Below are 24,822 nucleotides of genomic sequence, written 5' to 3' on the forward strand. Positions count from 1 at the left end.
CTACTAGAGTATGTACTACATTTGAATTCACTACACAACAGTTTCACAAATGATGTTTAACAGAGCAAGGAAATATTCACAGTTTGTCTGATAATAGTTTTTCCTCTGGAGAAAGTCTTATTTGTTTTATTTCGGCTACAATAAAAGCAGATCTTATTTTTTTTAAAAACCATTTTAAGGTCAAAATCATTAGCCACTTTAAGCATTTTTTTTCCTGAAAGACTACAGAACAAACCATCATTGTACAAATACTTGCCTAATTACCCTAACCTGCCAAGTTAACCTAATTGTTAAGCCTTTAAATGTCACTTTAAGCTATGTAGAAGTGTCTTGAAGAATATCTAGTCTAATATTATTTACTGTCATCATGGTAAAGAGAAAATAAATCAGTTATTAGATATGAGCTATTAAAACTATTATGTTTAGAAATGTGTTTAAAAAAAATCTCTCCATAAAACAGAAATTAGGGAAAAAATAAACAGGGAGGCTAATAATTCAGGAGGGCTAATAACTCTGACTTTAGCTGTGTATGTAACAGTGCTTCCCACACATAGATTTTACTTAGGCAAGGTCACCCAGGTATATTACCAGCCGCCCAAGTATATTTGATGACATTTTTTTACTATTATCATTCTTTTACAGTTTTTTTGTATGCATCCAATAGCCAAACATCCACTATCGATTAACCCGTTGGAAAAACCCTATACATTTTGTACTGCTCTTTGTATGTGCGTGAGAAATGACAACATTTTGCATTTGCATTTTCTGCAGAGACCCAGAGAGACGTGCCATTTTGGGAATTAGAAAATGCATCCGTCCGGAGTTTCTAAATCTTGCTTTTGGTTTCACTTATTAAAGACATTGTTAATTATGTGTTTTTGCATTACATTTTTACTTTAAGCCTGAAGTACATTTGTTTGGCTTCGCAGCTGGCAGAGCCTGCAGCCGCAAGAGCAAAATATTAAATAAGAGATTCTTTAATCTAAACGACTCTGGTAAACTTTTCTTTATACTCCGATTGAACAATATTACATCTAAACTGGCTCAAAAATATTTGTACACCGTAAGAAATGGTTAATTAACTCATTTTCCTTATTTAAATAATCTACACTTATTATTCTTGTAATATACTTTTTAGAGATATGGTCTGTTTTTATTTCTTTGTCATTTATTTCTCATTTGCTCTATATATTTTTTATTTAATTATATTGATATATTATAGATTTTAAAATATCTAACATTCTTTTGGCAAAACTACAAAATCTCAGCAGCAGAATTTACCAGGGTGTTTTTTTTTTCATCAGTCTTAAAAAAAAAAAAACTTCAACCCATTTTAAGAAACTGTATCATAATAATAAGTATTTGTCGAATGTAGGTAACCATGTGCCATGTAAAAGGTGTTTCTATACAGCTACCTGTGGGAAGCACTCTAGTTCAACACATTCTAGTTTTCTTCACATTGTAAATTGTTTTAGCAGCAGTGTTTTAATTTGGCACGTTTTTGACGATACTCCGTTGCGGCCGTGATGACGTCAGCAGCACTGACGCGTTCATTCAGCGTCGGGTCTTCAGAGCTGAGGTGAGTCGTTGACGCTTTTTCTCGTGTTTACACAACAATAAAACACACTTTACAGTTTATTAAAGCGACAATCTGCGACTAGTTTCTGCATTGAGTTCACCTCTATCTGTGTGTCTGCTGACCAAGACAATACAGCAGGCAGAGAGGAGCTCTGAGAGGACAATCTCAGTGTTTATGTTTGTTCTGTAACAGTTACAGGCTAAATGCGTTTGTTTTGATTGTTTGGAGTAATGTTATCGGAATGTTATACATGATCTGTGAATATAATGAATTTTTAAAATGTCAAATATGTGAAACTAAATGCATATCTACAGCTGAAGTCAGAATTATTAGCCCCCTTTGAATTTTTTTCTTTTTTTAAATATTCCCCAAATTATGTTTAACAGAGCAAGGAAATTTTCACAGTATGTCTGATAATATTTTTTTCTTCTGGAGAAAGTCTTATTGGTTTTATTTTGGCTAGAATAAAAGCAGTTTTTAAATTTTTAAACACCATTTTTAGGACAAAATTATTAGCCCCTTCAGGCTACTGTTTTTCCTCTACTGTCTACAGAACAAACCATCGTTATACAATAACTTGCCTAATGACCCTAACCTGCCTAGTTACCCTAATTAACCTAGTTAAGCCTTTAAATGTCACTTTAAGATGTATAGAAGTGTCTTGAAGAATATCTAGTCAAATATTATTTACTGTCATCATGGCAAAGATAAAATAAATCAGTTATTAGAGATGAGTTATTAAAACTATTATGATTAGAAATGTGTTGAAAATATTTCCCTCCGTTAAACAGAAATTGGGGGAAAAAATAAACGGGGGGCTAATAATTCTTTAACTGTGTGTGTGTGTGTGTGTATATATATATATATATATATATTTAGTGTGTGTGTGTGTTTCTATACATAAAGCAGTTGGTAAAACAGATTAGTTAGTTTAATTGTGTTGTAATGTTTTTAGTTCTGGTGAAATATTTTTGTTGTTAGTTGTGTTTTTGCTTCATACTCAGGCCCGAATTGGCTAATCGGGAGGACCGGGAGAATTCGCGGTGGGCCGGTCTGTTATTTGACCGCGAGGGCCGGTGTCCCTAGCTCCAGAATCTGTTGCTCTCAGCAGTCACACTTTTTAAATTTCTTTCTTTATTTACTTGACCACAGTCTTCTCATTCATTATTTTACCGCAGCTCTGCTCTTTTTATATATAACCAGCCTGCAGGTTAATGATGATATAAGTCAGATGAGTCACTCCTCAATATTCAACTGTTGTGGTCCATTGGTTGGCACGTTAGATTACGACGCTGCTGACCCGGGTTTGATCCTCGTCTGAGTATGATTTAATTTTTTTTTTCATTTTTATTGTTAAGACATGTAATACTGTAAGGGTTGTTGAACATTTGAAGTTCTAAAGCAGCTGTTTTCTCAAAAAAAGACGTGATAGTGTCATTAGAAACTGAATTGTAATGACCTTATTTTAATATAGTCAGTCGTGAACTGAGGTGGGCCGGTCTGAGGCTTGAAACTCCAGGGCTGAAAAGTAGTCCCACGCCCTGTTCATACTGATGTCTTCAGGTCTACAAATTGAATTAATTGTGTTGGCATTAGCTTACCTGAGCAAATTATATTATCCCTTATTGTACGTATTGTATCACCTACAAGATATAACACCATATAATTATTTATTTCAGTGATAATTAATCAGATTCCTGTTTACTCTCTTCAGTTAAATCAGTGGAAGACAAAGACAGAGTTTATTGAAGGACAGCGAGAAGATGAGTGATCCAGAACCCTGCAGAATTAAACAGGAAGAGACTGAAGAGATAATAGGTTTGTGTTCGTTCTGAAATTAGAAAATGATTTTTACAAAACGATGGCACTACTTTATACATATCAAAATAACTAGATTTAACTTTGATGTTATGCCAACTTTAAACTGAAGATAAAAACTATCCTCCTGAAATGTGACGTATTTAATTTTCAGATGTGATAGTGAAGGAGGAGAGTGAAGATGAGGAGAAACATCATGTCAGAAGTGAAGATGAAACTCCCGCAAGCACTGAGCACAATATTTTAATGAAAAGAACAGCTGTAAAACGTTTGATCTGCACTCAGTGTGGAAGGAGTTTTGACCGTAAATGCCACCTCGAGATTCACATGAGGATCCACACTGGAGAGAAACCGTACCAGTGTTCACACTGCGACAAGAGATTCAATCGTACAGGACACCTGAAAATACACGAGAGGATTCACACTGGAGAGAAACCGTATCACTGCACTGCTTGTGGGAAGAGTTTCACACAGTCATCTTCTCTACGAACACACACAAGAATCAATCACAGTAAGTAGATCATCCTAAGATCCAACCCTTACATGTCTTGTAGTTTAGGATGATGATCACTGCGGAACGCATAATTAAAGAGGTCATATGATGCCGTCTCATGTTTTTATTTGGAGTGTGGCACATGTAATGTTAAGAGACCGACTCAATCCGCTTGTTAAGTGATGACGTATGTAATACTGTTTCCGCCATTCATTTGAGTGGAGAAATCATTCGTTTATGATCACGTTTTATTCCTATCACACATTAAAGTTAGTTTTATATAAAATCATAGTGTACACAACAATCTCTGGGCTTTCTGCATAACAAATACCAAAAATTTAACAATTTATAAAAAATGAATCACATTTCTGGACATCGGATATTAGGCATGGACATATATATTGCGATCGTGATTTTCGAAAGTATTAAATCGCTTTGTAAACATTTATTAGTAGCATTTCATAAGTCTCCCCATACAGTTGAATAGAGCGCTTGGACCCGGAAGCCGCTTCGCATGACGTCACACTTAACAAGCGGATTAGAGAAACCTGACAGGCTTAGTAACACGTGTAACACACAACCAATAGCAGATCTAATCCTTTAATAATGTTCATGCCTAATTTACCATCGGGAAGACAAATCAGTTGGGTTATCAAGAGTTAATCGATTGTTGATTAAACATTTGCATCCTTTCACGTTTGTCTATTAATTAAAACAGCTTAACACAGATAAAGAAAAGAAAAAAAGGTTGTGGAAACAGTCCAGCATATCTGTCAGACTTCCCTTTTTGTATCTTCTAAATCAGGGGTGTCCAAACTCGGTCCTGGAGGGCCGGTGTCCTGCAAAGTTTAGTTCCAACTCCAATCAGAGAGACCTGGGCTAGCTGATCAAGCTCTTACTAGGTGCTCTAGAACGATCTGTGCAGGTGTGTTGAGGCAAGTTGGATCTAAAATCTGCAGGACACCGGCCCTCCAGGACCGAGTTTGGGCACCCCTGTTATAAATAATGTCTTAAGAAAAAGGCTTGAGAAAGTGACGTCTCCTGCATCTGCACAGCGCGACCTTTCTACAAAAAATTAATAACAATGGGACTATGTCACAATAGCCTTGTGATTAGTGCGTCGACACATGGCACCGAGGTGTTCAAGGCGACCCGAGTTCGATTCCCGACTCGAGATCCTTTGCCAACCCTTCCCCTATTTCTGCTCCCCATACTTTCCACTCTCTATATCTCCACTGTCCTGTCACAATAAAGGTAAACACCTAAAAAATATTTATAAAATAATAAAATTAATAATAATAATAATGACTTTAAACAAAACAAATAAGGTTATAACTTTTAGTTTGTTTCGTCTTGGTCAAGGAAAACGAATGCATTTTGGTGTTGTTTTTATTGGTCAACAATATTGCATTTTATTTTTATTTATAGTCATCGTCACATGAACAGCATTTACATCTCATCTTGTTTTCGTCGCGTGAAAAAGGTTTATGGACGATGATAATTAGTAGGGCGTCACAATATATCCTTTCAGCATCGATATCGCAATGTGATCATTTGTGTTCTTAACTTCGATTTAATTTGTTGAATTAATTTTATTGTTATCATTTAGATATTGTTTTTCGAATACTGTTAAACCTGGGAAAAGATAAAACACTTTATTTCAGTTGCGTCTTTTTCTTGATTATATTTATTGATTGTTATGCAGGAAAATACAACACATGCCAATACAAAAGTGCACTGCAAATGGCACAGATCACAACGAAAATGTGTCGGGGGACCCCAAAAATAATAAGGATTTGTTTATTAGATTTTATGGAGAAGCACTCCCATTGCAGAATCATCCCAATCTAACATTCTGCATTCTTTCCAGACAGAGACATTAAGTCATCTTGTGAAATTGTATTTATATCGCAGTATATATCGCAAAATAAAAAAAAAAGTGTTTTTTTTCCTATATCGTGCAGCCCTAATAATTAGTGATCATTTTCATTGACAAATGTAACAGTATGTGGGGGAGAGAGAGAGGCTATGAGAGAGAGGCTGCACATCAGAGCAGAGCTCATTAGTATTCATGACCATTCCAAATAAGGTCAATAAGGATATTCCGATTAGAGGGGTATTTTATGGGGTAATTAAATTATTATATAAAACAATTTCTGCTGATTTTTTAAACTTACCCAAGGCACATACATGCTATCATCGAGAATTGACGCAAACAACTGTCAAATCACTAAACGAATATCTTTGATTTCAGAATTGTGCAGAACAGTAGTAAATGCAGCAAGTTTTACTGCTAACGTGAGCATGAAACTCACCTTCGATTAATCAAGCACACCTGTCACGCAGTACTAAGAAATTGAAGCCTGTTTCTTTTCTGACATTCAACAGCACATCAAGACGTTTTCTCCAGGAATAGAGCGAAGTTGCTAGCAGACATCATTAAAGGCTGATTGGCCATGTGCTGTTTTGGCAGTGAGATCTGGAAAGATAGATATTGTCATGTCACCAACACTGACCTGTTTTATCTCACGTGCGCGCCTTAATACTTCAACACAGTCTAAATAATAATACAGCCTTGCCACAATAGCTCATGGTCGCTGCCCAGGTCTGGGTTTTGGCTGCAATGTGCGATGCGATGTGTCAATTAGGATGTCCTTATCCATGTTGAGTACATGCTTAATTAGCTTGGAGACCGCCACAGTAGTAGAAAATTGGTCTTCCGGAACACCAATAAATCCGACAAGATCTCTTCTAGTTTTATCATAAAGCTGAAAGACAGTCAACTTTTTCATGTAGCACAGTGATATCATTCAACATGCGGAAAGAGAATGTTCCATACCCTTCACTGTACTTTTCAGTGTCGACATTTCAGTTTGCGAACAATACCATCATGTTAGAGAATTCCGCCTTCAAGGCTTCAAGTTCGCCTAGCCAGGACCTATTTCGGAGCGAAATATTTCTGCCAGATCCCGGCGTAGTGATGAAATTATTTCCGTTTTAAGAGTCTGAATGTTGCCTGAAGCCGTATCGAGCTCAGTCCGTTGACCCTCCGCAGCCAATTCACATTCATCCGAGGATGCGTTAGCTGTATCCCCTTTATTGCCTTTACGTTATCATCTTCGTTGTACAGGATTAGTTTAGATTGAACTCGGGCACAATTATCTGCAGGCACTTGATAAAAAGTAAAAATGTGCATTATTTTAGAAAAAATGGCAAATTCTGCAGGACTTCCTCATACCTGTCAACATCGGGATGTGAAAATAAGGGATAAAATAAGGGAAATAAGGGAAGAAAAAAATAAATAGTATACATTAGCAGCGAATACATTAAACAGTTTACTTATTACAATAAACAGCAATTATATTAAAATAGAATCAAGTTATGAAATTTCATTAGCCGTTTCTTCACTTTGTAACCTACACATTCTGATTAAAGAGCAACGAACGAATCTCTTATTTATTTAGATTTTTTTTTTTGTTTGATTACATTAAATAACAGAGGTGTCACTTTAAAAAGGCACACATCTAATGTTATAATTAAAGCATTCGACTGCTTTCCTAACTGTTTATGCTCATTAAGAACAAAATTAGTTGTGTTTGAAAAAAAACCCCACCAAGATCGACATCTTTAGATCTTATTATTATTAATTATGTGTTTATATCAGTTTAAACACGCACCCAAAACCCAGACTTTCGCTTCGTGTGTACAGAATCTGTTTGGGAAACAGCATCTATTTATCACTATGAAGCACGTCAGCTGACAGTCACGCACCGCTATATGACTGTTTTGAGGATTGCATAGGAGGGGTGACGGCACCTGTAATGAAAAGGAAAGGGAATCCTGCCGTTTTAATATTCATTTCAAAGTGTTTTCATGCCTAAACAAAGCAAAAGCACAGAACAGACTCATATTTAAGAGCAAGGGGCGCCCCCTTGTGGTTCGGCGGTATGGGTTGCGTATAGGGAGGCTCAGCTCTTTAATGTTTATTTGCCTTTTTTTAGAGAAAGACTGAAAATACGAGAGAAATACTGGAAAATACCTTCACTGGATGATAGCAGGATAGAACTGTAAAATACGAAAGAATCCCAGGAAAAACCGGAGGGTTGCCAGGTATGCCTCCTAGCGAACACGTCCTACCCCATAGCTGAACTAACCAGAATTTCTCAAGGTGTTTTCTGAGTAGGACTCGATAAGATCGATGACCTGATAAGAGAATTCATGCCATGTAGTTTGAAGTTGTGAATGCGTAACGCACAGCCTATAGCAGAACGAATCCTCTTATGATGTTCATCACTGATTGTTTTATCTTACTAATTTACAGATGTGACTGTGAAAGAGGAGGAGAACGAAGAACCAATTGTAGCCGTGAAGGTCCGTACAAAGGGGAAACTTCATTCATGCTCTTTGTGTGGAAAGAGTTTTACACATAAACAAAGTTTAAGGGAACATGAGAGGATCCACACTGGGGAGAAACCATTCCCGTGTACTTGGTGTGGGAAGACCTTCAGAAAACCATCATCCCTTAATCAACACGTGAAGATCCACACTGGAGAGAGACCACACACATGTGATCGATGCGGTAAAACATTCTCAAGGCTGTCTCATCTGAAGATCCATCTTATAGTTCACACAAACGAGAAGCCTTATTCATGCTCTGTGTGTGGAAAGAGTTTTACACAGCAGGGGTATTTAAAAGCACATCAGAAGCACCACGGCGATGTGAAAGAGTTTGTGTGCTTCGTGTGCAAGAAGACTTTTATCAGAGCTGGAGACTTGAAACAGCACGAGAGGATTCACACTGGAGAGAAACCGTACACATGTGCTCTGTGTGGGAAGAGTTTCGCACAATTATCATACCTTAGTACACACAAGAAGATCCACACTGGAGAGAGAACGCACAAATGTGATCAATGCGGTAAAACTTTTTTGAGGGCTACACAGCTGAAGATTCATCTTAAGGTTCATTTATAGGAGAAGCTTTAGTCCTGTTCTTTAACATTGGGGTCAGTTTGACCCCACTGAATGTTTACAACCAGTAAATACATGCTTGACATCATTTGCTTTAAACTTAATGACTTTTTTTTGTTAATTTCATGTTGACAACACTGTAAATATAAAATTAACATGGCATTATTTGTTTAATGTCCTGTATTTTTTTTGTAACCAGGATGATCCTAAGGCAGTGGTCACCAAACTTGTTCCTGGAGGTCTGGTGTCCTGCAGATTTTAGCTCTAACCCTAATCAAACACACCTGAACAAGCTAATCAAGCTCTTACTAGGTGTACTTGATAAATCTAGGCAGGTGTGTTGAGGCAAGTTGGAGCTAAACCCTACAGCAGGGGTGTCAAACTGAATTCCTGGAGGGCCGAAGCCCTGCACAGTTTAGTTCCAGCCCTACTCCAACACACTTACCTGTAGGTTTCAAACAAGCCTGAAGGACTCAATTAGTTTGATCAGGTGTGTTTAATTAGGGTTGGAACTAAACTGTGCAGAGCTGCGGCCCTTTTGGAACTGAGTTTGACACCTGTGCCCTACAGGGACACCGATCCTCCAGGACCGAGATTGGTGACCCCTGTCCTAAGGCGTTGATTTGACCCCAGGCTGTTTCAGCTGTATTAAACATAGTATAGCGGTGGGCAAACTCGGTCCTGGAGGGCCGGAGTCCTAAATAGTTTAGCTCCAACACTAATCAATGAATTTGAGTTAACGGTTGACGGGTCAGCCATCTCCGCAGGTGCGAAATCTTGGTGTTCTCCTGGACTCCCAGCTTAGTCTCAAGCCTCATTTTAAACTTGTAACTAAATCGGCCTTTTATCATCTTCGAAATATAGCCTGCTTACATCCTTTTCTCTCGAGGCCTGACACTGAAAGACTTGTCCATGCTTTTATCACGTCTCGCTTGGATTTTTGCTATTCTCTGTTCGGAGGGCTACCAGCTAATACTCTCAAGATTTTACAATACATCCAAAATTCTGCTGCGCGGGTTTTGACACGTACATCATCTCAGTCTCACATCACTCCTATACTCCCAACAGCTGGCTGCCTGTCAAGTCTCGAATTAATTTTAAGGCATTGATTTTTTTTAACATGTAAAGCGGTTCAGGGTTCCGCTCCATGTTACATTTGTGAACTGATATCCATTTCCCCTGCATCTCATGGGAGGCAGGGCGTTCTCTTTCCGTGCCCCCAAACTGTGGAATACTCTTCCCACCAACATTAGGAATGCTGGTTCTTTGGACGGTTTTAAGAAGCTACTTAGAACTCCTCTTTTAAGGACTGTTTTTTGATTTGTGATATCTTTTATTCTTACTGTGTTTTTGCTGTATTGTTTTACTGTGCATTGTTGTTTTTACTTTCCTGTAAGCGCTTTGCGTTTTAGAATTTAAATTATATTTACATTATGAATAATATATATTATTATTATTGTTATTAAACACACCTGAACATGCTAATCAGTGTCTTCGAGATCACTAGAAATCTTTAAGCAGGTGTGTTTGATTAGAGTTGGAGCTAAACTCTGCCGGACACCGGCCCTCCAGGAACGAGTTTGCCCACCCCTGGTGTAAGAGCTGAAGTTAACACACATTTGTATGGGGTCACTATAATGTGCTATATTTTATAACATTCACCATAATATTATATATTCAGTATAATAATTATAATAATAGTATTGTGAGAACCAGGGGCAAACTGGCCATCAGGCAGACCGGGCAGTTTCCCACTGGGCCGACGTACTTTTTGGGCCGGGCTGATCATATTTTAATGATCTGAGTGGCCCATAAAACACTCAGCAGACTGACGTTTTTTGTGCGTAAATAATTAACGATGCTGTGATCTGCGACGCTCTGAAAGTAAGATGTTTCTTTTTCGGATAGACCGGCCCCTTTGACATAATCTACAGCCCATTGGTTCTTTTCTCTATTGACATTGGGCTGACCCAATCACAAGCTCCCATTTTGGGCTTTGTGTTGGCGTGCAACATCGGTGTGCATTTGTCAAAATAGTTGAGTCACACATGTTTCACACCCAGTGTTGCCAGATTGGGCGATTTTGAACATGACTGTGCGGGTGTAAAATGACATAGGCGGGTCTAGAAAAATGTAGTGCCCACCCCCTGTAATGTGTTCTTGAGACTGTCAACATCCTTCGTTGACCGATCAACGTGATTTCCAGATGACTGGACGGGTGTTTTTGCATTTCGGCGGGTTTTTGGGCTGGAATCAGTCAGCTACATCTGGCAACACCGTTCACACCACACGTGTGGAGAGCAGAAGTAGCGCACAGGCGTTTGTCTTTTGCGCCTTTTGCAGGCAGTTTTTGTTATGTTCATTATTTAATATAGGCTCCCTCAAAACACACAGGCAGACACAAGATGGACTTCCAGTGTGTATTATAGTTTTATTATAATAATTAATTACATTGTTTAAGTTTTTAATTTGTCGACTCTCATTATTTACTATATATGGCTATTGTGCTTTTACAGAATAGGAGTTGTAAACATATTCAAGAGCGTGCACAGATGAGGAGCATTTTGACTGAATGTAGTGGGCCGCTCTGGCCCAAATTCCAGGGACGATTTTTTTTTGTCCCAGTCCAGCCCTGATGAGAACCACTGATAGTTCCTCAACAGCAAGCCTTTGCAATGCTGATACTGGAAGGCCAATATTATACACCAGGGGCTTTCAATCACACTCCCGGAGGTCCGGTGTCGTGCAGATTTTGGCTCCAACCCCAATCAGACACACCTGGGCTAACTAATCAAGCTCTTACTACGATTACTAGATCTAGAAACATTCTTTAAGATTTAGATTCAACTTTATTGTCATTACACATGTGTAACGGAGGCCAGCTAGTGTGTGCTGTGCAGGTAATGACGCTAGAGGCCATGGTCTTTAGCCTCCTTGTTAGAGCAACCAACTCCCATGCGGAAGGTCGCCGGTTCGATACCAGCTTGGAGCGGGTTTGGTGGTGTAGGACTGGCAAGGTTACATTGGTGCCGTGACCCGGATGGGAGTGAGGTTTAGGGGGGTGAGTGTAGTGGAGGCCAGCTAGTGTGTGCTGTGCAGGTGAACTTCACTCCTCTGACCTCTAAAGGTGCTCTAGCGACAGACGCTAGAGGCCATGGTCTTTAGCCTCCTTGCTAGAGCAACTGACTCCCATGCGGAAGGTCGTCGGTTGAATACCAGCTCGGAGCAGGTTGGGTGGCGTAGATCCGGTGGGGTTACACGTGTACAAGTACAAGGAACGCAATGCAGTTTAGGTCTAACCAGCAGTGCAATAGCAGCAAGTGCAGTATACAGGTATGAGTTATAAACAGGGCCGGAGCAAGCTGATCTGCCGCTCTAGGCAAAGGACGACCACGCCGCCCTCAAACCGAAAGTGAAAACGAAAATGGCCGGTTATCAAAGTGAAGAACCCTATTCTGCCGCCCTAGGCGCGGATATAACTGCGGATGCAGGTGGTGCGCGAGATGTTCGGATGCCGCCCTCTCTGCCGCCCTAGGCGCGGGTATAACTGCGGAAGCGGGTAGTGCGGGAGGTGTTCGGATGTCGCCCTCTATTCTGCCGCCTTAGGCGCAGATATAACTGAGGAGTGCGGACGCAGCTGGTGCGCGAGGTGTTCGGATGCCGCCTTCTCTGCTGCCCTAGGCGTGGGTATAACTGCGGTCGCGGGTGGTGCGGGAGGTGTTCGGATGCCGGCCTCTCTATTCTGCCGCCCTAGGCGGCTAGGTCGCCTAGGTCGCCTAGGTCGCCTCTATGGACGCGCCGGCCCTGGTTATAAAGTGCAGTCATATTAGCTATGAACAGATTTACAGTAAATTAATATATGTACAGGTTGGTATTAATAATCAGAAGTGTGCAGATAGATAAACATAATTACAAATGTAGATGTGCAAGTGGGTGTGGACAAAACATTCTTGCAGATGTGTTGAGGGAAGTTGGAGCTAAAATCTGCAGGACAGGGCGGAGTTTGAGAACCCCTGTTATGCACCATGTCTATAAAGACAATCAATGCTTTTTCCCTTGTCATAAATTTTGATGACAGACATGAGTATGAGTTGTTTGCAGAGCTGGGTTATCAGCTGGATAAAATCTATGCCACAGTAATTGATAAGTGAATGTTTGGGCAGCATGGTGGCGCAGTAGGTAGCACAATCGCCTCACAGCAAGAAGGTTGCTGGTTCGAGCCCTGGCTGGGTCAGTTGACATTTCTGTATGGAGTCTGCATGTTTTTCCCTTGTTCGCGTGGGTAAGTTAGCGGTTCATTTCGCTGTGGCGACCACTGATTAATAAAGGGACTAAGCCGAAAAGAAAATGAGTAAATGATTATTCTTGCACAATTTTATAAATTTCAAAACTATGTATTGATATATAATATGACCATGAAAACAACAATAGGCTACTTACATTTCCCAATATTAGGTAATTTGCCAATTTTATTTATAGTCGTGCTGTGGGGAATGTGGATCCATAAAGGACGGAGTTGGGAAGGGGGTTTATTTAATATATTAGCAAATGTTTTGGCTTGTCAGCAGTATTTGGCGTGTTTTTGGCGATACCCCGTTGTTCCCGCCTTGCCGTGATGACGCCAGCACTGACGCGTTCATTCAGCGTCGAGTCTTCAGAGCTGAGGTGAGTCGTTGACGCTTTTTCTCGTGTTTACACAACAATAAAACACACTTTACAGTTTATTAAAGCGACAATCTGCGACTTGTTTCTGCATTGAGTTCACCTCTATCTGTGTGTCTGCTGACCAAAACAATACAGCAGGCGGAGAGGAGCTCTGGGAGGACAATATGAGCTCAGTGTTTGGGTATTTCTGTTAGTGTTCGGTTGTTTTCGCTTGGGATAATAATATCGCAATATATGCTATGTAATTCTGATTAATGCCTATATTTGCAGTAGGAATTCAAACTATATATAGATTGTTATGCAAAAAATTATGGTAAACTAGAGTGGTTAAACCTGCAAAAACTTATTATAAAGTGAGCTCACCTCCTGATCCTGAATTCTTTATTCAATGTTGATAATGTTCATCGGTGTAATATATATATATATATATATATATATATATATATATATATATATATATATATATATATATATATATTATTAATATTAATATAAATAATTATTATTACCTGATATTTATTAAATGTCTATAGTTGCTCTTTTTTACTTTATTCATTATAAAGATGTCTTCAGATTTCCAAATTGCCTCATTGAATTGCATTTATTGGTTTGTACAGACTTGAGCAAATCACATAAACATTGTATTATCTAAAAGATAACAGTGAGGTAAAGCTGGTTTAATATTCACTCATTCCCTTATTTAACATACCTATATTGTTTACCATGCTACATTGGATATTGGGGATGAAATCGCATTTAAGCGCGTCTTCAAAACAACATAAACCACTTAATTTACCGAACAATGTTGTACTTTGATAGTCATTGACTGCTGATATGATTTCCCCATTTAAAATAACCAAATAATACTTTTCTGAAATTATATTTTAAATGAAAATGTATGAATATAAAACCAACTTTCAGCCCAATTAATATAACTATCAATAGGGATTTATTCCATCAATCAGTGTAAATACTCAGATTTTTCTGTTTGTTCTCCTGAAGCTCTGCCGTCATCAGTGAAAGACAAAGACAGAGTTTATTGAAGGACAGTGAGAAGATGAGTGATCCAGAACCCTGCAGAATTAAACAGGAAGACACTGAAGAACTAATAGGTTTGTGTTTATTCATTACTCTTCAATATTGAGGCTGAACAAAAGCGAAGTTGTTAAAGTTTGTAACTTTGTTGCAGGTTAACATTTTACCACCACTCTTTACTTCTCTTGTGTGTATGAACTCCGTAACATTACAAAACTTCCCATCATGCCACCTGTTTCCCGTCTTAAAGACACAGATGCAATTATAGTACATGACAGATGTGACAACAATAAAGCTATAAAATAAAAATAGTTTCTAAATATTATTAATATCAATACTACAATGGTCTCACAGTTTATGATTATTATATCTTCAATTAGATATCAATGCAATGTATTGCATTCTAAATTTTCAATCTACATCATGTGATTGTACGACTTTAATACCTGAATACTATTATGGCCCGTTTCCACGTAGTGGTACGGTTTGGTACGCTTTTATGTCCGTTTCCACTGTCAAAAGGTACCAAAAAGCAAACCGTACTGTACCACTTTTGGGTACCTAGCACAACAAAAGGGTACCAAAAGGCGGAGCTAGACTCGCAGCTGAACGCTATTGGTTACAGAGAAGCGTAAACAAGCCAGGGGATTGAAAACAAAAAAACGCCATTTTTAAATACACAACTGAGACATTACACCGTAATAATATATACATATAATAACGAGCCATGGTTGACCCGAGCTCAAACGAACCTTGTCATTTAATCTTTATTCACTTATTCCGTAATGTCGTGCTGCATCCGCATAACTACTTTTCTTTAGCATGTCGAGAAGTTCAACTTTTTGTGCGATGGTTAGCAGGGGGAACAGTTGCAAAACATACGGTACAGCACTTCAGAGTAACACTGCTGGCGATCAAAGATTTAAGTAAATTTGGCAAGCTGAATACATCTGTACTGTACAGGAGACACGACACGAAGGAGATTGATTGACAATGGTTTACTGGCCATTTAGGACATTGTGCCCTGTAGAAAAAAGCATGTCAAGTTGCATGAAAAAACTCTGCGTTATAGCAAGGTACCGCTGTGTGTACATACAGTTAAAACCAGAAGTGTACATACTCTCTAAAAAAGGAGCATAACCACTTTTTAAAATAATGTCTGATGGTAAATCATACTAAACGTTTACTATTTTAGGTCCGTTAAGATTACCTAAATAATTTACATTTGCTAAATGCCAGAATAATGAGAGAAATTTTTATTAATTTCTAGACAGTCAAAAATTGACACACATTTCCTTGGTATTTTTTTTAGCTTTGCATTTGAACCGTATAACTTTGGTCATATTTTGGGTCCCCTTCCACAAGCTTCTCACAATAGTTTGATGAAATTTTTTCCCATTCCTCCTGACAGAATCGGTGTAACAGAGTCAGATTTGTAGGCTGTCTTGCTCGCACAAGCTTTTTCAACTCTGCCCACAAATTTTCTATAGGATTGAGGTCAGGGCTTTGTGATGGCCACTCCAAAACATTCTCTCTGTTGTCTTTAAAGCACATTTGAACTAATTTGGCAGAATGCGTAAGGTCATGGTCTGTTTGGAAGACTCATTTGTGGCCAAGTTGTAATTTCCTGGCTGATGTCTTGAGATGTTGCTTCAGTATTTTTCCATAATGTTCTGTCTTCATGATGCCATCTATGCTGTGAAGTGGACCAGTCCCTCCTGCAGCAAAACAGCCCCCCAACATGATGCTGCCGCCCCCATACTTCACAGTTGGGATGGTGTTCCTAGGCTTGTGCGCTTTCCCCTTCGTCCTCTAAATGTAACACTGCTCATTATGGCCAAACAGTTTAATCTTAGCTCCATCAGACCACAGGACATGTCTCCAAACATGAGTCTTTTTCCCAGTGTTATTTAGCTAATTGTAATCTGTCAGTAGGTCAGTGGACTGCTTTTACACTTGTAGTAAGTTTAGCGAACACCTCAGAAACTGTTGGCTGGTTCCTGTTGGTCGTGCACCTCTTTTACCAACCAAATTAGTCGACGCCATTATAACAACACAGTTCACTCTGTACATACCTATGTACGCCTATTCACGAGTCTCGCAGAAAAGTGATTGACAGGTGTTTATTATGTGTGTAACTTATCTTTATTCATTTATGTATATATTTATGTTTATGGGTAAAACCAAGACCATGTGGGTCAGGTAGTTAAAACGGTAGGCTACAAATAATCAATTCGTTATGAATGAATGAATTAATTATTCATAATTAATTCACTGCTGCCTATGACGACAATGCCATCATCCATCGCGATGTTTCACATTAGACATCGTACGTGGCCAAATTGGTCGACGTCGCCCAACCCTAATATATATATATATATATATATAAATATATATATATATATATATATATATATATATATATATATATATATATATATATATATATAAACAAAAAACAATATATAACAACTAATAAATGACTGACTGTAACTTTTAGCAGACATGATAGAACTGTGCAGTATGTCGTTGTCCTTTCTTTCCAATGTGCAAACTCATTGACTCTCATCTCCTACGCTAGCACATTTCAGCCCTGCAGACTGCTAATCTCTTAAAAAACTAGCCTCTGAAAATGTTTTTTATTTGTTTAATTTTCAGACGTGATGGTGAAGGAGGAATGTGAAGTACTGAGTGAACATGAAGAGAAACATCATGTCAAGAGTGAAGAAGAAACTCAATCAGAAACTGAAGAAACAGCTGTGAAAGGTTTGACCTGCACTCAGTGTGGAAAGAGTTTTGGGCGCAAGCACTGTCTCAATATTCACTTGAGGAGCCACACTGGAGAGAAACCCTACCAGTGTTCACACTGCGACAAGAGATTCAGTCGTGCACAACACCTGAAAATACACCAGAGGATTCACACTGGAGAGAAACCGTATCACTGCACTGATTGTGGGAAGAGTTTCACACAGTCATCTTCTTTACGAACGCACACAAAAACCATTCACAGTAAGTAGATCATATTAGGATTCAACCTTTCCAGCTCATAATATTTAGGATAATTGTGGAGTTGATAACACATTTAAAGAGGTCATGTGATGCGGTTTCATGTTAGATTTTGATAAGAGGCTTGTGTTTTTATTATGGCCTGTTTTCCACTGAGTGGTACGTTTCGGTATGCTTTTATGGCCGTTTCCACTGTCAAAATGTACCAAAAAGCAAACCGTATCTTACCACTTTTTGGCTACCCTTTGCAAACGTACGCTTTGAAATGGGCCATAAAATGTCTGATTTCCACTGAGGAGTACAGTTCAGGGTCAGGTTTCCTAATAACTATGTATGTCAAACGTTAAGAATGTTTCTTGCCATGCCACATGCGTTTCCAAAAAAAAGGAAAATTAAGTGAGAAAGTGTTATACCTGAACCTCACGACTCACAGTCCAATTCCAAAGAGCTGAAATATTGTAAACAAATGTATTTATATAGAACTTCAGCCACATCAAAGCTATACAAAGTGCTTATCAGAGTAGAAATTAACTAGAACAAGACAACCAATTAAATACCAAAGATAATACAATTTGTTGGAGAAAGGAATACATTTTTAATTATTTTTGTCTGTTTTTCTTTTCATTAAATTTCATTAAAGTATTTCTATTGCTTAAGGTGATTAACCAAACTTCTACTCTTGAGTGTGATATGTTTTGCATACTAATGAAGCATTCATGCAGAAGTAGATGAAGCTGATTGAAATGCAAAGGCCTGATTGTCTAAAACTAACTTGAGCTCTGCAGCTAAACTTCCTGTGAGCAGAGATGGGTTGAAACTGAACACAGAAGTCTTATGCTTTAGCGTTTTGCAGAGATTTCATAGAAAAAGAGGAAGTATGTATGGGTGTTAATATCAGCTGCCTATAAAACCTGGCGTCAGAAAAAGGAAATTATTGTGCACCTCCTGAATGTAATTCCTGCATTAAGCATGCCAGAATTCTGTGAATCGAAATTATTTGTATCCAATGAACTACTAATATTGCATTGACATTGAAGAAAACTCTCGCCTGACCTTTATTGAACAGGCATGGAATTGAGTAAATATTCTAACAAATTAAAATGCTAAAAATAAAGAATATATTTTCAACCATGATTTAAAAATAGTAAAGGACTATGCAAAGCGGCAATCTAAGGTCAATAGATGAGGGGTAGTGACTGAATAAGCTCTGTCAACCTTATTTTTAAAAATGGGATCAAGGAACAAATAAAAAAGCCCTTTCAGCAGATATTAAAGGGTCACGAAACACCAAAACACATTTTTTGAGCTGTTGACAGTCGTATATGTGTCACACACTGCTAAAAACACTATTAGGACACCTATATTTCACTAAAAAGTGTAAATTGGTTGTTTTTGCGTTATTTTAAGCAAATTCGTACTTCCTGTTTGAAACGAATTTTTGAAGCTGCGTCACGGTCATGACATAATAGCGTGTATTCCAGCATGCAGACTGGGCGTCTGTGCCAGAGTGAGTCTTATTACGTCTTACAGTGTGTTGCATTAATGCATGAGTAAGGCTTGGGTCAAACCAATCAGCGCGCTCTATTGTGCAGCTTCATTAATATTCATTACTGTCACCGTGTTTTCAGGACAGAGACGCCACGTTGTGTTGGCAAAACAAGCGTGAAGTGTTGCTTTTATAGTTTGCTGCAGTTAAGTTTCGTTTTCATTTTCTCTCTGTGAGAGCTCAGACTCACGTGTGGATTACAGTGTACGCGACGCGCGACAACAATAATTTACGTGTCTAAGGTGGATTATTGTTTACCTGAGAGCTGTTCTCATCTGCAAACGCTGAAATCTGGATTTGCTTGTAGTATTCTCTTTATAAAGACGCGGCTCTAGTTGCTGGTGATTGTCCTGTCTCTACAGATTTGGTAAGTGAGCGACCAGTGCTCTTTGTTTATTCAGTTTGTTCGTATCTAACAAACTATTGCACAGAGTGTAAACACGTTAGCACCACAACCAAACTTTAACCTCGTGTAGGGTTTTTACCGCATTTAGTGACCGGAATAACACGCGCGGCTTTCTGACGCTACCTGCCGTGTGCATCTAAGTTTCTGGGAAATGCGGAGGGTTTTTTTCTCTCATTCGCTGTGCGGTATAAAACATTGCATGAAAAATACACATTTAGAGCAGTTCCTCGAATCAAATATCTCGTGTGTCGCGAGGGGCATGAATGAATTCCCTGAATGAAAGAGCCAAACTGCAGTTAAAGTCCACCATTTAATAATTTGGCTAATAATTCGACTACAGATGTCCATGTAGGTTAAACACCATCACATTCTCCTGTATGTGTGTGTGTGTGTGTGTGTGTGTGTGTGTGTGTGTGTGTGTGTGTGTGTGTGTGTGTGTATGTGTGTATGTGTGTGTATTTTGACTCTGAAACTCGCGCGTGCCCAAATCGACACTCCCACACCCTCCCACTTTAGTTCCTCCGACACTCCCCCCTAAACAGAGCTGGACACGCCCACTTTTCTGACTTTTTTCAAAGAAGAGGTGTGAAAACACCCTGCTGAAACGAGGGGGTTTCATGGCCCTTTAAAGATCTAGTAGTTGGGGTATTGATAAGGAGATCTTTAAGGTAAGATTTGATTGTTGGTTTACAGCTTTTCTAAATGCAAAATGCTGGATACACAGATTAAAAATGTACTTAACACCACCCCAAAGAGACATAAGATGTTTAATGTTGTCTTTAGTTGATTTGTGGGGTTAATATGAAATTTCTCTGGATATGTTTGTAATTTGAGGCAACAGACACTGCCGAGTATATCTTAAATGCATGTTCATGCATTGTGTCATATCTCTCAGCTCTTACTGGGATTTCTCTGCAGTGAAAGGACCGAAATGCAGTTTATTGAACGTCATATTTTTATGCAGAGGTTAAAATTCCATGTGTTCACATTAACATTATAGCTTCAAAATACAACACAATACATCTCCGTCAGTCTATTTTGTCGAGTTTAATTATATTTAAGCTTGTATATCATGCACAACACAACTCGAAATAGCTTACTCTTGTGTTTTATATTAGTTTTCTCATTCCTGTAGTAGCTAAAATAAACCTGTCCACTACTTAGGTTAAAACGATTTAAGACTGCTCCATTTGTTGGAGTATCTTCAGTTTGACAAACGACGTATGATTATTTTTGCACGTGTTTATTTCAGACTAGCTGTCAGTGAAGCTGAGATTGAAGTTTTTATTAACTGTAGTCAACTTAAAGCCTGAGAATTTTATTCTTATATTAGTCCAAATATACTTTCGTCTAGTTTTAGTCAACGAGCACTGATTACATCTAGTCTACTTTTAGTTAATGAAAATTTGTATTTTAGTCTGTTTTAAGTAATGCAATTTAATTTGACCCAGTCAGTGTAGTATATGAGCTTAGTAGTATAGATGAAAGAGTTTTACAGTTGTTAATTGTGACCGTGCATCACGATGACATATGGAGAGGTGGAAATTTGGGTAACAACGAATGAGGGAGGGAAAGTGATGCTGTTAGCAAACGGTTAATGACTAACTTCTTAAAATGTAATTCATTCACTTATTTTTCAGATGTGATAGTGAAGGAGGAGAGGGAAAATGGGGAGAAACTTCATGTCGAAAGAAAAAACAAAACTCAATCAAAGACTGAGCATATTATCTCAATGAAAAGGTCAGCCGCAAAACGTTTCGCCTGCAGTAAGTGTGGAAAGAGTTTCGAGCGCAAATACCATCTCAAGCTTCACATGAGGATCCACTCTGGAGAGAAACCCTACAAGTGTTCGCACTGCGACAAGAGATTCGTTGATTCCAGATACCTAAAAATACACGAGAGTCTTCACATTGGAGAGAACCTGTGTCACTGCACTGTTTGTGGGAAGAGTTTCACAAAGTCATCCTCTCTGCGAAGACACAAAATAAACATTCACAGTAAGTCGATCATCTTAAGATCCAGCCCTTATATGTAGTATTATTTAGGATCATTGTGCAGGTGATAACAAATTTAAAGTGTGGTCATATGATGCGGTTTCATTGGAGTGTGACAAGCTAGATCCCATGTGTATATAAGATGCCTCGTTTCCACTGAGCGGTTCAGTTCATGGACGGGTTCCCTGTTAACAAGGTTTTTTAGCTCTTAAACGAGCACTCCAACTTTTTATTGTTGAAAAAAGCTCATTTGACAAGTCTCCTAGAGTAAAACAGTTGACTCGAACCTTGATTCACCCGATTTCTTGTTCTGGCTGGGTCATTAATACCTTTATAAATTAGCTTAGCCTAACATAATTCATTGAATTAAATCTGAAAATTAGCATTTTGTAAAAAATAAATGATAATATTCCTATTTAAAGCTTGATGCCTCTGTAATTGTCACCACGGGAGTGACACTGACAACAGAGATCGGATCCACATGCAGGTTTATTGAGGATGTCAGGCAAGCAATGGTCAACACGGGTGCAAACAGATGTATGAAGGCAATCCAGAATCGCAGGCAGATGGTCACAAGGCTGATCACCAATACGGCAGAAGACCTAATGGAACCCACATAGAGCCAAGATTCTCACAGAAATCAGTCAAGTTTGGTGAAGGAGAAATCATGGTTTGGGGTTACATTCAGTATGGGGGCATGCGAGAGATCTGCAGCCTGAGGTATCAAGACATTTGTGCTGCCCATTACATTACAAACCACAGGAGAGGGTGAATTCTCCAGCAGGATAGAGCTCCTTCTCATACTTCAGCCTCCACATCAAAGCTCCTCAAAGCAAAGAAGATTAAGGTGCTCCAGGATTGGCCAGCTCAGTCTCCAGACATGAACATTATTGAGCTTGTCTGGGGTAAGATGAAGGAGGAGGCATTGAAGTTGAACACAAAGACTCTTGATGAACTGCAAGAACACTCCAGATGACTTTATTAATCAGTGATTTGAGTCATGTCAGAAATGTATGGATGCAGTCCTCCAAGCTCATGATGGAGTCAGACACAATATTCATTCTGTCTCCACTGCAGCAGGACTTTATATTCTATACTGGACATTATTTCTGTTCAGTTACCAGACTTTCGTCTAAGCAAAGTCAGACCTTACTGTCCTAAAGACATCATTCAAAATCAGGCCATGATCATATTTTATTGTGCTCAAATAAGCGTAATCTAGAGGCCTTCGCCTTTCATATAAGACACTTCTGATACCAAATGATTAACTAGAAGTCAAGTTATTATTTGCTGGTCCTAAAACTTGGACAGGCAGCAAGACTTTTGTCAGGTGGTGTAATGCAAATATGTAAAAACAAACAAAAGAACTATTATATGCCTACAGATATGCACATCTGAACCTGCGGTCTGTGTGGGTCCCAATACCCCAGTATAGTGAAGGGGACTCTATACTGCTCGTTATCTGGATGAGATGTTAAACCGAGATCATGACCCTCTGTGGTCGTTAAAAATCCTAGGAAGTTCCTCGAAAAAGAGTAGGGGTTTAAAGCCTGGTTTATACTTCTGCGTCAAGTGACCGGAGTAACTCACGGCGCATGCAACGCGCGCAGCTGTGCATTTATACTTCTGCGCGCTGTCTCTGTTGGTCTGCATTACACTTCTGAAACGCTAGTTGGCAGTGAGGTGTAAATGTTCCTCTGTGTCGAATTTCTTCGCTGCTGTTTTGCTTTTCCTGAACACTTCTTGGTTGTACAAGTGACTCAAACTCGCTCATTTTGAGGCAGGAACCGGCGGACGTGCAACAACTTTAACTATGAGGTAAACACAAAACAAAACTTTCCATCCGGAGCTTCTTCACGGGACTCCACACTTGTAAACAATCGCTCCATTTGGCTCGCGTCCAGCTCGCGCCATTTGCGCGGCTCTCGGTCCCGCTCAGATTCGTCAGCGCTACCAAGCCGACCAATCACAGAGCTTGCGCTACGCTTCATTGCGACTTGTAGTTACAATTTTTGAGAGGTGCACATCAGCGACGCCGACGGCCACGGCGAAGGGCTATGCGTCAGCGCCGTAGCATACGCCAGTGTTTGACGTAGAAGTATAAATCAGCCTTAACCCTGGCATCCTGGCCAAATCTGCCCACTGGCCTTTGTCCATCATGGCCTCCTAACATCCCCATATCAAAATTGGCTTCATCACTCTGTCTCCTCTTCATCAATCAGCTGATGTGTGGTCTGGCACAAGATGGCTGCCATCGCATCATCCAGGTGTATGCTGCATGCTTTAAGAGTTCAGAAAAGGGTTATATAAATGTAAGCAATTATTATTATTAATTAGGTGGTTCTGTAGTTATCAAACTAGGCTGCTAATCCTTTAATGATGTTCATCCTTCGCTTATTTTTGTCTTAATTTGCAGACCTGATTGTGAAGGACGAGAGTGAAGCCCTGAAGGTCCGAACAAAGGAGAAAACCTATTTATGCTTTTGGTGTGGGAAGAGTTTTACACAGCATTCAGTTTTAAAACAACACGAGAAGATTCACAGCGGAGACAAACCGTTCACCTGTACTTTGTGTGGGAGGAGTTTCATTCGCTCATCACATCTTAATCGTCACATGCTGATCCACACTGGAGAGAAGACACACAAATGTGATCAGTGCGACAAAATGTTTTTCAATGCTTCAGATCTGAAGGACCATCTTAGAATTCACACCAAGGAGAAGCCTTACTCGTGTTATTTGTGTGGAAAGAGATTTAACCATCGGTCACATTTAAAATACCATCAGAAGATCCACTTTGGTGTGAAGGAGCATGCGTGCCTTGAGTGTGGGAAGAGTTTTGTCAGATCTGGAGAACTGAAACAGCACAAGATGATTCACACTGGAGAGAAACCGTTCACATGTACTGAGTGTGGGAAGGGTTTCGCACAATTATCCAATATTAAAAAGCACATGAAGATCCACTCTGGAGAGAAGCAACAAACTCTGATCAATGCAGCGAAGCGTCTTTGACTGTTTTCTGACTTTGACTGACAGAACTGAGGATCCATCTTGGAGTTCATACAGTAGAGAAGATGTAGTCCTGTTGTGTGTGTGTGTGGAAAGGTTTCGGACAGGGTTTCCACAGGTCAGGAATGTTCTTAAATAAAATGGAAGTTTCAAGTCATGGAATAATCCAGAAACTTTAGTTTGTTGCTTGTTTAATTGCATAGTTTAGTATATATATATGTATATATATATATATATATATATATATATATATATATATATATATATATATATAATAAACTATGCATATATATATATATATATATA

At 39.0% G+C, this 24,822-nt stretch overlaps 3 protein-coding genes across 7 annotated transcripts in view; all 3 read left to right on the forward strand.

Moving 5' to 3' along the window:
* The window catches only part of si:dkey-4c15.14, a 231,553-nt gene that overhangs the window by 185,454 nt on the left and 21,277 nt on the right, over nt 1-24,822 (forward strand). The gene's annotated exons all lie outside the window — the stretch shown is intronic.
* LOC101883867 (uncharacterized) lies at nt 1,534-10,343 on the forward strand. Of its 2 annotated transcripts, XM_087303638.1 has the most exons (5): nt 1,564-2,424; nt 2,459-2,583; nt 3,143-3,397; nt 3,552-3,908; nt 8,212-10,343. In XM_087303638.1, the coding sequence occupies exons 3-5, from the start codon at nt 3,343-3,345 to the stop codon at nt 8,859-8,861; spliced, it is 1,062 nt and encodes a 353-aa protein (XP_087159764.1). In that variant the 5' UTR covers nt 1,564-2,424; nt 2,459-2,583; nt 3,143-3,342; the 3' UTR covers nt 8,862-10,343. The 2 variants fall into 2 exon arrangements, with proteins under 2 accessions (XP_087159763.1, XP_087159764.1); XM_087303637.2 differs by lacking the exon at nt 2,459-2,583 and having other exon boundaries at nt 1,534-1,579; nt 3,294-3,397.
* Nucleotides 13,497-24,689, forward strand: si:dkey-4c15.13. Of its 4 annotated transcripts, none has more exons than XM_087302281.1 (5): nt 13,497-13,704; nt 14,526-14,635; nt 17,217-17,567; nt 21,157-21,513; nt 23,927-24,673. In XM_087302281.1, the coding sequence occupies exons 1-5, from the start codon at nt 13,688-13,690 to the stop codon at nt 24,517-24,519; spliced, it is 1,428 nt and encodes a 475-aa protein (XP_087158407.1). In that variant the 5' UTR covers nt 13,497-13,687; the 3' UTR covers nt 24,520-24,673.

Source organism: Danio rerio, chromosome 22 (genome assembly GCF_052040795.2).
Source record: "Danio rerio strain M-AB ecotype USA chromosome 22, GRCz13ab, whole genome shotgun sequence".
In the NCBI taxonomy this organism is placed as follows: Eukaryota; Metazoa; Chordata; class Actinopteri; order Cypriniformes; family Danionidae; genus Danio; species Danio rerio.

Excerpts from the sequence above, each read along its gene's own strand:
- LOC101883867 (XM_087303637.2), top strand. The coding sequence starts at position 3,343 with ATGAGTGATCCAGAACCCTGCAGAATTAAACAGGAAGAGACTGAAGAG. Across the intron at positions 3,398-3,551 it reads AGAGACTGAAGAGATAATAG|ATGTGATAGTGAAGGAGGAG; the intron begins GTTTGTGTTCGT and ends TTTAATTTTCAG. Across the intron at positions 3,909-8,211 it reads ACACACAAGAATCAATCACA|ATGTGACTGTGAAAGAGGAG; the intron begins GTAAGTAGATCA and ends ACTAATTTACAG.
- si:dkey-4c15.13 (XM_087302281.1), top strand. Across the intron at positions 17,568-21,156 it reads GCACACAAAAACCATTCACA|ATGTGATAGTGAAGGAGGAG; the intron begins GTAAGTAGATCA and ends CTTATTTTTCAG. Across the intron at positions 21,514-23,926 it reads ACACAAAATAAACATTCACA|ACCTGATTGTGAAGGACGAG; the intron begins GTAAGTCGATCA and ends CTTAATTTGCAG.